The 12,994-nt window shown below is 35.3% G+C and overlaps 1 protein-coding gene across 3 annotated transcripts; it reads right to left on the bottom strand.

Annotated features, from left to right (window-relative positions):
* Positions 1–1,149: 1,149 nt before the first annotated feature.
* Positions 1,150–7,619, bottom strand: LOC137962043 (UBP1-associated protein 2C-like). Of its 3 annotated transcripts, none has more exons than XM_068808755.1 (2): positions 6,187–7,619; positions 1,150–1,467 (listed from the first exon to the last, which is right to left on the bottom strand). In XM_068808755.1, the coding sequence occupies exon 1, from the start codon at positions 7,511–7,513 to the stop codon at positions 6,188–6,190; it is 1,326 nt and encodes a 441-aa protein (XP_068664856.1). In that variant the 5' UTR covers positions 7,514–7,619; the 3' UTR covers positions 1,150–1,467; position 6,187. The 3 variants fall into 3 exon arrangements, with proteins under 3 accessions (XP_068664856.1, XP_068664855.1, XP_068664854.1); XM_068808754.1 differs by lacking the exon at positions 1,150–1,467 and adding an exon at positions 1,479–2,145; XM_068808753.1 differs by lacking the exon at positions 1,150–1,467 and adding an exon at positions 3,098–3,378.
* Positions 7,620–12,994: the final 5,375 nt, after the last annotated feature.

Genomic DNA, 12,994 nt, shown 5'->3' with positions numbered 1-12,994 from the left:
AAGTGACTTCTCTATTGAAGGGGTTACTTCTCTACAAGTTGCAATTTTGCCGTGAGGGTCACTAATAATTTGTTCTAGAAGATGATTAACCATAAAACTTATAGTTCCTACGTTCCATAAGTGGTTCTTCTTGGTCATTTGGGTCACTTAGGTTATGTTCAAGATTTTGGTCTTGAGGTTAAATCTCGAGGATGAATCCAAAAGGTTTCCCTCTTTTTCAACAAAAATTGGAATTGGGGTTGTATTAGCAAATCAGATCAAACTTAACATGAACCGAGTCCTCTATTCTCATAGATGTTTTGCTATAAACTCAATATATTTTACTACAAGTAAAATAACCCAAAAATAATCCCATATTAGCTCTAGATTCAAATTTTCCTAATTTTTCCTTTGATTATTTCAATATAGACATTTTGCATCCAAAGGTTAATAAATAAGTAATGTTGAGAAGGGTGTTTGAGTTTTGTTGAGGACTTGGTTAACGATATAAGATGCAATGTTTACAACTTTGGCCCAAAACCTATGTGACATTTTGTATGCATGAAACATAACTCTAACCATTTCAATTAAAGTTCAATTTCTTCTCTCAACAACATATTCTGAGTTGAAAAAAATAGGGTCTATACCATGCTTTGTATAATAAATGTGGATTCTCAAATTCTCTTCCATATTGTCTATACCTAACTCTTTTTTAACTTTTTTCCACATGGTTACGTAAAGGCTAGAAAAACATTATCCTTATTAACTAAGAAATATGTAACCCTTAGAATAATCATCTACAAGTACCAAGGTAAGCTTAAGATTCGAGTTGTGGATTAATTAAAGTGGATATGAGATTGAAACTACATTCTTAAATTTTAACAAAATTTTGTGTTGTTTTCCAAGTGGGCAAACATCAAAAAATCTCTCTCACGAATCTTTAATCCGATAATTCTCTCACCAAGTTCATTATCACTAATTTGTTCAAAAAATCTTTTCTTATATGTCCTAATCACTTATGTCGTAACCAAGACTCATCAATTTTTTTCACCCAAATGTTAATTTCCAAGATTCAATAACATTAAAATATTTAGTAATGAAGAAACGCAAACAAAGGAAGAGAGAGTGAACAAGAGAACAAGAGAAACAACCCAAGGGGAGAGGACAATACGGTAGCAAGAGGAAAAATAATAAAATTATGGACTTATCCAAATACAAATATTACAAATACACCTTTCACCCAAAAAGAATAAATAAGAGACACAATTCATAAAATAATTTACATCAATAACACATAATAATAAAAAAAAATTATGTAACCTTAGGCTACATTTCCGGAGGCTGACAAACGATTGGGAATCCAGACATGCGACAGAAAATCAATCCAATAGAGATTTCTAGTGCACAGATAATGCCCCCTTTAGGCATCCATCCTATATAAGCAAAGACTTCCCCACGATTTTCTCGGCACCAGTACCATTACGAGTCCTAAACAACTTACCAAGAAGCCCTATATCACTTCATTACAAACATAGCAAAAACAAACAAAAAATTTCAAGCTATGTAAAAATTACAGCAAATTTCACCGTCAGTACAGCAAATTTATAGAGATACATTAGACAGAGAAAATTGTTCTAAATGAATTTCAGAAGCAACTGTGATAAAAAAAAAAATTAGTAAAAGCCATAAGAGGCAGATCTATGGTGCCAGCAAATATCCTTTTAAGATCTAAATAATAGTTTACATTTTAAAGTTACTAACTACATTCGGCCTAGTACTAGTAAGAAAATCAAACCTACTACTCCGCCAGGCACAAGGGTGCACAAATCCTGAAGGCTTTCGATTTGAACGTAATGAGCATTTCTTTTTAAATTGGACAATTTTTTCCCTTTTAATTGCCCTAATGGAATTCTAAACCTTGACCCCATTCTTCATGACAGCACCTACTTTGCCATCATACTTCTTTCGTTGATAAGATCACACCACCTTCCTGGATGAAAACCAGGAAATCAAGCACATAAAAGCTTTACTAGTGGCTTATACACAACGCTCTAAGAGTAGACTGCTGTTGATCATATGATAGGTTTATAGATTCCAAATTTTCTTTGATCAGAGAAACAATCACATGGTCAACAAAACCGGAACAGTAGCGCCACAACACCAACACTGAAAAAGGTAAGAGACGAGCAATATTACACACTAGAAAATGATAGGTTGAAGCCAGTATTAATTCAGGACTTGGAGCGAATCAAGATTGTACAACAGCCATACAACAGAAAAAAACACAAAAATTAACCAAGACTATGAAGGGCATAGAATGGTACAATCAAAACTTACACCCACCAAAACATCAAGAGAAGATAATAGTAACCTGACAAGCACAACACACCAGCACAAGAGCTCATACAATCCTTTTTTTTTTTTTTTAATGTTGAACCCTGTACCCTAGAGAGACTTGAACCCAAGACCTCACAGTAAAAAACCCATACACGTTGACCCAAATCACAATCTACACAACTGTAATAATTAGCAGGCAACATAAACAGATCCGAATATCTAGTGCCAACACCTAAAACCAATTCTTCAACTTAAAATAAATTAAACTACATATGTATCTAAAGTATGCACCCACAAATTGTAATGCTAGAAATAACTATTATCGGAACCAATGAAAAGTAAAAATATTTACGAAGCTGCTAACCCTATTCAGGAATCATGTTCAAGCTACAAGTATGTCTATGACCATTGAGAGTAATATTAGAAGGTAAAATGACAAACCAAACAGATTTATCCTATTCGTACATGTCCAAGACATTTTGACTTTTAAGCGCCCAGTCAAGCTGATAACTCACACCACATATCACATTGGTATCACAACTTCTGCACTGCCGCAGTAACAAAGTTGACATGCCATACACGACAGAAATGAAGAAAAACAACCAACCCTATCTTACATATATATACCACAATACAAGAAATGGTATCTTGGATAGCACCAGATCTAATGAATTCCTCCAAAGCTACCAAATTAATGTAAACGACAAAAATTAGTGAAGTCTGAAATTCCAGAAAATCAAAAGCAGAGCCAATCAGACAAACGAGCCACAACATCCAAATGTTGCAGAAAATTAAACCAGAAAACATTATGTTAAAAGGTCTATATAAATATATTCTCCAGAGATAAGTACATATTCTTCATCACTGAGGAAGTTAGTAGACAATATGCTAAAGACCATCTCACTTAAATATCAACTAACAGTAAACACAAACAAACTCCATTCTCAAAAGGCAGAGAGCAGCAGGCCACAAAAGCATGGCAAACCATTCATCATCAAAGAAGAGATTACATGTCTTGCATTCACCACAACCATTTAATTGCGCCCAAGAGCTGTCATACACCTGAATCAACATAGCCACATTCATCACAACTCAATCTACTTTCCATATCAGTCAAAAGAAAGTTACTGCAACAAAGTAGAACAGCAATTAATCTGGCTAAAAGAACCAAACCAGACAAATATATAATTTACACCAAAATAGAAGAAATAAATCAAGAAAATGTGCATCAAATGCAATAGTAAAAAAGCAAGAGTAAAAATACAAGGATCATCTATTGAACACTAAAGTTCAGCTTAGTATATTACAGACAGAGCTGAAGTCATAACAAAACCCCTCTACAGAAAGTATCATACCCAAGTTATCTGTAAAAGTCATCAGTTTCATTGACAGTGTATATGATGCAACCTCTGGCAGTATCATATAAAAAACCTACGGTTATAAGGCCAAACCAGTTACCATGTTCATCTTAATGATTAGATTCTCAATAACTGATCCAACAAATCAACACCTCAAACAGGTCTCTGAGGATTTTTTTACAATAGGACAAATCAATTCAAACTCCAGCCTCACTCCTGATTAAAAACAACCCACTAAAACATTCTAAAATGTACCAACTTGAATCAAGGTATACTTACTACCCCATGTTCACTCTACATTTCCACCCAGAAGAAAAGCCTAACTCATTTTTGCTACAAATAACCAGTTCTCTTACTCCTTATGTAATCAAGTATTGGGTCTATAAAGTTGGGATCTTCTGGAAAAGGCTCACTTATTCCTAAGACTCAATTCACAACTCCAATACTCCTGAGAGAGAAAATTGTCCTCTGTCAATCCCAAAACTAATGCTGATTAATACTTGAATTACATAACTGACAAAGTAATCACAACAAACACCACCAAGCAATTGTCCCCCTCACAGTTTATTCGTCAGTAAATTTAAATCAATCCACATGGATCATTCATGATTGCAATGGTAGCAACACTGCTTACAGGCAATACAATGCAGTGACACTTTCTTTCCAGGAATGGCTAGAAACACACTTATTTTAGGACCACTTCTATAAAGAACTACAAATCAGGAGTATAAGAACGAAATTAAAGCTATTACCCAGTTATTTCTGAAATAAAGCAGGCAGAAGTGGTAAATAGCAGAAAAAAAATCTGACATAGGACAGACGAGGAAGGCCAAGTTCTATGGAACACAATAGGATGAGGAAGAGCAAATGAAAGATAGAAAGTGGAGAATTGAAGCCCAAGCTTAGCATATCTGGCCATAGACACAGAAGACAAAATGACAAAAACATCAAGTAGATCATCTGGAAAGAGAATCAACATTACTCCCACTCAAAATTATCACAATGGCACACACACACACACACATATATATATGTCACCTGAGACCTCCATTACCTGCATGCTTCTCATATAACAGATGTAAAAATATGAGACAAACTACCACCACAAAATCAAATCAAAACCCATTCATTGACTCAGGGATGCAAGCCTATTACATGGTGAATAAAGACACAAGAAACAGAACAAAGGAGAACTCTGCAGATAAGTATTGAAAAAAACTTGGAATCACATAATATAAAAGCCAGTGCATGACTTTTATAACGCAGTTATAAAGAAAAGCATGTGAAGCAGAATGATAAAGAATATCAAACATGCACTTTTATGACCCAAATTTGCTTGAACCTCATGAAATAGATTAGGTATCATAATCATCTCAAATTATTCTGCAACTGTTTTCATCAAGAACAGTAAATACAATCTCAATGGACTGCTAAAAATTGCATCAAACATAGATATACTAATGGCCTGAATTTTTTCACATTTAAATACATCCAACTCCAATACATATGATCACATAATAATCAGTATCAACCTCCAACTTGAAACAAATAAAGAAGCTGAGAAAAAACGACCACTTAAATTTCATAATGGAAGAAAGAGGGCAATGAGTGACAGCAGAAAAACACTATATTATGCTACAGAAAACACTAAAACAAACAGCAGAAAATATTCAACACATTTCAAAAGGGAAACCAAACAGAAATGTGAAGAGCAAGTACAACATAAGACTCCATTCATAGATGTCACGCAAAAAAAATGTCTTAAGACTCCGTTCATAGATGTAATTAATATGCAAAAAGAATCGTGTAATAGACAATTAAAGTGACTCTAACAGCTTCATAAAAGCGAGAACCACAAATAACCAACAAGAGGTGGAAGATTTTCCTGCCACTATTAAACTACACACAATGAGTAGATAAAGAAGCAGAAAAGTCTCCTTTCAGAATCAAAACTACTATGTCACATAAGGATAGCAAAAGAAACTTGCAAAAAATGAATTCAGTGTAAAAGCTTCCTTCCCAAGAAAAATTGTAGGCAAATCATCAACAAAAAAAAGGAAGGAGACAGCAGTAGGATCTTACGCACGTGTAGCAATTATGTCACTGAAAGAAAGCAGAAGGACTAACAGAAACTGTTGGCAAATAAAGAAAAGAGACAGCAGTATAATCCAAAAACCTTTACTTGGTCAGAGCAACTATTTATTTGAAACACCGACTTAAAAATAAAAGAAGTTAGAAAAAAACTAATATTCCAATGCCAAATCAACATCAAAGAAGAAAGAAACGAGTTACAAAAGAAAAAGCAAAACTCAAAAGCATATAAATATTATGCATGACCATGAGTTTACAAAAATAAAACACAAATTGACCTACTTGATAGACAACGATCAAATACTACTAAGAGTATACCAGGGAAATGCATGTCTCTATGTCACAAGACACAGCATTCTCCAAAAGAAGTTTAATAGCACAATGGAAGGTGGAAAATATCCCAGGAAGCAAGATTAATTACCTCAATAGTAAGGAGGCATATTCTGGTACATCCCTCCGGAAGGAACCCCTCTAGGCACCGGCGATGAACCTGACTGCTGATGATGAGGACCTGGATATGTCGAAGATGACAATCCATAGTGACCAGGCCCCCCCTCCGGATATCCACCAGTTGGCATTCCTACTGACGTCGGAGGCACACGATACAAAGAAGAGCCGCCAGCTAACCCAGCGTAACCACCAGTCCCAGGTCCTCCATACTGCGAAGAGACGTAGGGACCACCCAATCCACCACCATATCCGCCAGCCCCTCCACCCAAGGAGGAAGGAACCTGACTTCCTGCTGATGTTAGTCCTGGTCCACCGATCGAAGACTGCAATGATGAATTATGTGTATGATGATGCGCCAGGCCTGGACCCTGGTGCCCACCAGGGAAGCCACCCAAACCCCCAAACGAGGATAGCCCGCCTGACGCGCCATATTGAGACGAGAGGGCTCCTGGTATTGAAGAAGGAGGCGGCATTCCAACTCCTTCAGTTCCGGCGATTTCTGGACCACCTGGTGTTTGCCCTTGAATTGGGCCAGGACCAGGAACTGGCGCACCAGGTTTCCCCTTCTTTCCCTCAATTGCAAGCTTGCACACCATCTGATGGCCGTCTATGGTTTTCATTGGATCTACGAGCGATGCCTTGGCAGCTTCAGCTGTCTTGTAAACAAACAAAGCAAACCCACGCGACTTCCCAGTCTGTTTATCAAACCCCAGCGGACCCTCTTCTATCTCTCCATAAGAAGAAAAGTGCGCCAATAAGCGATCAGCAGGCATATCGAAGGGCACATTCCCCACGTAAATCTTTCGCATGGAGACATCCACGGGGGGAGGGTTCGCAGTAGGGCCTGTAGTCCCAGAAGCAGCGAGCTGCGTGACAGTCATTCGACCATCGATCTTTTTGCTAGGTTCCTTAAGGGCAAGGAGGGCTCCGTCAATGTGCCTAAACGTGACGAAACCGTAACCCTTGCTTTTACCGGTGACTTTATCGAGAATGACGACAGCTTCCTCGAGGTCTCCATAGGAGGAGAAGAGAGTACGAAGCCCCTCGGTGGTAGTATCCCACCCAAGACCACGAATAAAGAGCTTGCGCTGCGTTGGGTCACGATCGGCGATGGAGCGGACTGCATCAAGGACGTCAACGTGGCGGACTGCCGCATCTTGCAAGATGTCGAGGAGTTGCTCCGGTGTTAAAGGCTCGATGATTTTGCGCGCGTCTTCCGTTGTGAGCTTAGAACCGGAAGAGGCGTCGACGACGGTGCCGTTCTCGTCGGCCTTTCGCTTCTTAGCTGCGGGATCCATGGATTTTAAGGACGAAATCAGAGGGTTGCGAAGCTCCGCAGAGTATCCTTGTCGAAAACCCTAACTCACTGACTCCAACCCTAACCGAGGAAGAAACAGGAGGCGTTTCTACTTCAGCTCTTACAAGGAGAAACAGTCGGGGATATTTAATTACGTTTTCTATATGGGGCCCCCATGCTAAGAACCGGACACGTTTCCCCAAGGGGATCGTTTTTATTTTTTTTCTCACGTTTTATGGCCTGTATTTAGTAGACAAAAAGTGGAGAGAGAAAAAAAATCTCTTGTTTAGATACTCATGGAAAATAAGAGGAAAATAAGAGAGAAATGTACAAGTAAAATAGAAAATAAAAAATAATAATAATTTTTAAAATTTTATAAAAATTAAAATTAAATAGGAGCCTAAGAAATAAAATATCTATAATTATTAATGTTATCGATAAGCTTAATTTATTAATTAATATCAATATTATTATGAGATTTTTATTTATAATTTTACTATAATATTAATCATTTTTATTTTAAAAATAATATTTAATGACTCTAGTTATAAAATACCTCAATTTAACCTAAAAAATTAAATACTCAATATAAAAAAGTTGCAAGTTAAATGCTCAAGTCTACTATGAAACCTCGAGTTTGCTTAGCACGGATCGGGTTTCTCAAAACCCAAACACGACATCAATTATTGACCCTGAAACCCAAACCCAAAAAACCCGATCACTCTCTCCTGTCCTCCATGTTCTTGTAAAGCCAACTTAAATATAACCCATCTTCCGCTAGTCCCTAATAAACCTGACCTATCAACACATTTATAGGAATAACATCTATAATAAGAAGAGATATATTCAATAAAATCTATCTTGAAGAAGATAATCTAAGAGATATATTCAATAAAATCTATCTTGAAGAAGATAATCTACAAAAGAATAGCATCGATACATTCATAGGAATAACATTTATAATAAGAAGAGATTTATTCAATAAACCCTTCAACACATTCATAGGAATAACATATATCTTAAAAGATATCTACAAATGAATAGCAGCACATTCATACGAATTACATTTGTAATAAGAAGAGATTTATTCAATAAACTCATCAACACATTCATAGGAATAACATTTGTAATAAGAAGAGATCTATTTAATAAAATTTATTTTAAACATCAATTGTTTAATCAAGTCACTTCATCACAAAGTAAGATAATTTCTAAAGTACTAAAAATTGTCTGGACCAGATTGGCGAAAATTGGTTAAAGTACTCAATTTCTAAAGTAAGTTAATTAATTATCCATTTTCATCATCAACCACATAGCTCGATCTTCAAGAGGACACCCCCCCATAAAAGTTGTTGCTCTAGTAGAACTCTCAACAAGAAAATCATATGTTTTCATCTTGGCACGTTTGTGTTCAAGGAATTGTTGCGTCTTGAGTAGCAGAGTTTGCAATGTCTTCCACTTCATTGGTACCATCTTCCCTTTATCCAAATTTTTTCGCCTCTCTTTGGCAGTAGTCCAACTAGACCCACAATATTTTCCAAAGAGAAAATATAAGTAATCATAGTTCAAAATAGGCTTGTATCAATATTGTTTTGCATCTGGATGAGCCTACATATTTATCAAATCATAAACAAAATTAGTGTACAAAGATTAGTTAAAACATAAAAAAACTAAATGTGTTTGAACATACCTTTATGTAAATATTCCACACTTGTGGAACTACTTCAAACATCATTCATGGTCGATTAAAACCAAATCCACTACCAACGTCTTCAATCAGATTTTAATATATTGGATAGATATACATTGCAAGACACACAAAAATTCAAAGTTTTCGAACATAACTCTAAAAGCTACTGAATAAGCAACTCCCGTAAACATCTTATCAATTTTTTTACCCTTATTCATTTGATCTATTAAAGTATGTATAAGACAAGTATCCATGTCTTGACTCCATAAAATTTTCTTTTTATCATTTCCACTACTATCTATTTTTCCTGAAAATTGTTAATATCATTTTTTCAATGATTAGACACCAAATCGCAAACACTTGAAACTATGAAAATTACAAATCTAACTTAATACATACATACCTTAGACATAAACAATTTTCAAAAAAATATCTCATGCTTGTACAATGACATACCATTCAAATATTTTTTTTTTTTAATTCATCTCGTCCTGCAACATTTTTTCCCTTAATCTTTCTATTTGTTGACACTCTTCAAACAAATTTTTAATTAAGTATACTTCCTCGTCAATTCTCTTGCTCCAAAAGCTCTTGATCAACCTCTTTAATAAGCTCTAGGATTGGATTGACCCCATAAAATAATTGCGAATAATAAACATTGTTAATACAATATTCGCCTAAATTTGAATTGGATAATTAAGCTTTGTCTTCAAAATGGAAAATATTTTCTTTAATACACCAAATATCCTTTTAATTACATTCGGCAACTGGGCATGTCTATGATTAAACGTCTCTTCAAAATTTTCAGCACCACGAACTAAATACTCCTTAATATGATAATGTTTGCCTCAATATGGTGTAAGAAAGCTAGCTCTCAACATAAACCCCGCATCCACTACATAATACTTACTTGAAGGTAAAATAATTAAGTTTTTACAATTAAATTACTAAAAATAATTATTTTTTTAGCTTAGAGATTACCTTTAGGTACAATCAACTTGTCTACTTCTTTTGTCAATGCATTAATTCAAAATCCTTGAATAGATGCAGACCCTTCCCAACCAGCCAAAACATATGTAAATCTCATATCGAATGTGCATGCAACCAACACATTTTGTGTTGAATGCTCCTTTCATCCTTGATATCTTGATACCTCACCTACTAGTACTTTCATACGAATATGTGTTCCATCAATAGCTCCTACACAATCATTAAAGTGTAACCAAAGCTTATTGTTGTTTTTTTATTTTTGGAGGAACTTATAATCCATTAGGTTGTTTGAAAAAAATATCTTCCAAGGATATGATTGCTTAGAGGACTTGAAGTGACGATTAACTGTTCTCCAAAATGAAACAAATGAAATTTCACTAGATAGTTCTTCCAATTATGGCCAACTATATGGAGAAACTTTGTCAGTTGCTCCTCTGTGGTACTATACATAGTATCTTTAAGACGGCATGATCCCTCAAGATTTTAATAAATCTTTCAAAGGCATCAACCCCCATGCGTAGTTGCTTTCGACAATCAATGTCATTTGAACAGGTAAGCTGCTCTAGCTCTCTTCTATCACTATTAGTTCCCTCAAAGATCGGTTTGCCAACAAAAACTTTATAATACCATATTGTTGCACGACATCTAGCATATGCCACACTCACGGTTCCATAAACTACGATAGCCTTTCTTTTTATATTCTTGTTATCTTTAATAATCATCCTTTAGCGAATGAAATAACAAAATACAATCATGCATTAGAAAAAAGTACTTTGGAAGCTATAAGTTAAAATAAAATATCTAACTATACATTCCTTTCTTTCTTTCTTTTGTCAAGATGACTATGATCTCCTAAGTCAGGTCCAACAATATTAGTAGAAGACGCATAAGATAAAAAAAGGTGCTCTTTACACATGAAATACATACCCCACTATCCCTAACTCCAGGCTAATAGAAAAAGAACATATATGAATAGTCTAATGAAAAAGAAAATATATGAATAGTGGCTTATGTTTTTCAGTCAATATTGCACAAGAAAAATGTACAGAGTCGGAAAAACATATTCTATACCATTTGACACCTTGAATTTGTGTTACAACATTGTGCATTGTTTTGCTACAAGAACATGCATGTTCAGGGTGAGATGATAAATAAATGAACACTAAACCATGAGAAAAAAAGGTGTGAGTCTTATGACAAAAAACTTGGTGACTAGTACTAAAGGCTTCAATTTCCTCAATTGAAAAATTCATGAAATTAAAGATATTTTGGAAGGAAATGGTTAGCACTACTAGAAGCCATACTAGGTGGGATTTGCCTGAATAGTATATTTTCATGCCAACAAGTAGGGTTCTAATTCTTCCAATATCTTCCTTAACTAGTGATGTCATCTCATCCATTTATGTAGTATGTGTTTCTTAATTGACTTTGTTTGTGTGGATTTTAATTGAGTTTTTCTCAAGGTGAATGTTAGATTTAGGATCCCATGTAACGAGTAATAACCTAACTAATTTAGAGAGAAAAGAGTTACAAGAAGAAGAGTGAAAGAGGAAAAGAGGAGAAGATGATCAAGTGAGAGAGGAAGGAGAATGAGAGAGATTGACTGAGAGAGAGAGAGAGTGAGAGAAGAGGGAAGGAGGATTAGGGTTAGGTGACATGCCTAATCCTCCCGTTAACATGTATTTATAATATTGAACATCTTACAAATTAATTCAATGCCCTTTACCCTAAGAGGGTTGGAAAGGGACAAGAAATAAATATAATTTACATCATTACCACTATACTAGGATTACATCTTTCAACACTCTCCCTCAAGCTAGGGGAGGAAAAACATCGTAAATACCCAGCTTGTTGCATATAGTAGTATGTATATTCGATGTGACCTACTTTGTGAGTATATCTATCGTTTGTCCTTGAGATTAAACATGTTTCAGAGAAAAAATGTCAGTTTGAATTTTTTCTCGTATGAAATGGCAATTTACGTCAATATGTTTTATTCTTTCGTGGAAGAATGGATATGAAGTAATGTAGATGGTTGCATGGTTGTCACAATATAGTTCCATATGAGTTTTTTTGTGGAACCCCAATTCAGTAAGAAGGGATTTGATCCATAGAAGTTCACTGACTGCATAGGTCATAACCTTGTATTCTACTTCAGCACTGGATCATGCAACCATATTTTTCTTTTTACTCCTCTATATAACCAAGTTTTCTCCAACTAAAGTGTAATACCCAGAGGTAGACTTCCTGTCATCAGGTGATCCAACCCAATCTACGTTCGCAAATCCTTCAATGTTGAGAGTGACCATGACATTTATATAGAAGTCCCAAGCCTAGAGCTCCTTTTAAATATCAGAGGATCCTCTCTATAGCTTGCCAGTGAATAACTTGTGCTTTATGTATATAACGATTAACCACACTTATGACATATGATATATCTAGTTTGGTCATTGTAAGATAAATGAGTTTTCCTGTAAGTCTATGATATTTGCCTACATCCACATCTTCACTAGAGCTTGCACACATATTTGTATTAGCTTCCATAGGAGTATTTGTCGATTGGCATCCCATCATCCTTGTGTTGTCTAGTTGATCAAAGACATACTTCCTTGTTTTGAGTGGAGGACCTTAATACCCAAAAAAAAAATTTAGAAGTCCAAGATCTTTCGTTTGAATTCCTTATATATCTTTATTTTTATTTTTTTTGCATCACTAGTAGTTAAGACAATATCATCTACATAAATTGCCATTAATATAATCCCCTTTACAGTATTCTTGACAAACACGGAATAATCTACAAAT

The sequence above is a fragment of the Aristolochia californica genome, unplaced genomic scaffold (assembly GCF_029961685.1).
Source record: "Aristolochia californica isolate CCGP_79_NKW_82.1479 unplaced genomic scaffold, dmAriCali1.0.hap1 SCAF_4, whole genome shotgun sequence".
Lineage (NCBI taxonomy): Eukaryota > Viridiplantae > Streptophyta > Magnoliopsida > Piperales > Aristolochiaceae > Aristolochia > Aristolochia californica.
Note: the sequence above shows the minus strand (reverse complement) of the source record. Positions and strands in the feature narration are given on the sequence as shown.

Excerpts from the sequence above, each read along its gene's own strand:
- LOC137962043 (XM_068808755.1), bottom strand. The coding sequence starts at position 7,513 with ATGGATCCCGCAGCTAAGAAGCGAAAGGCCGACGAGAACGGCACCGTC.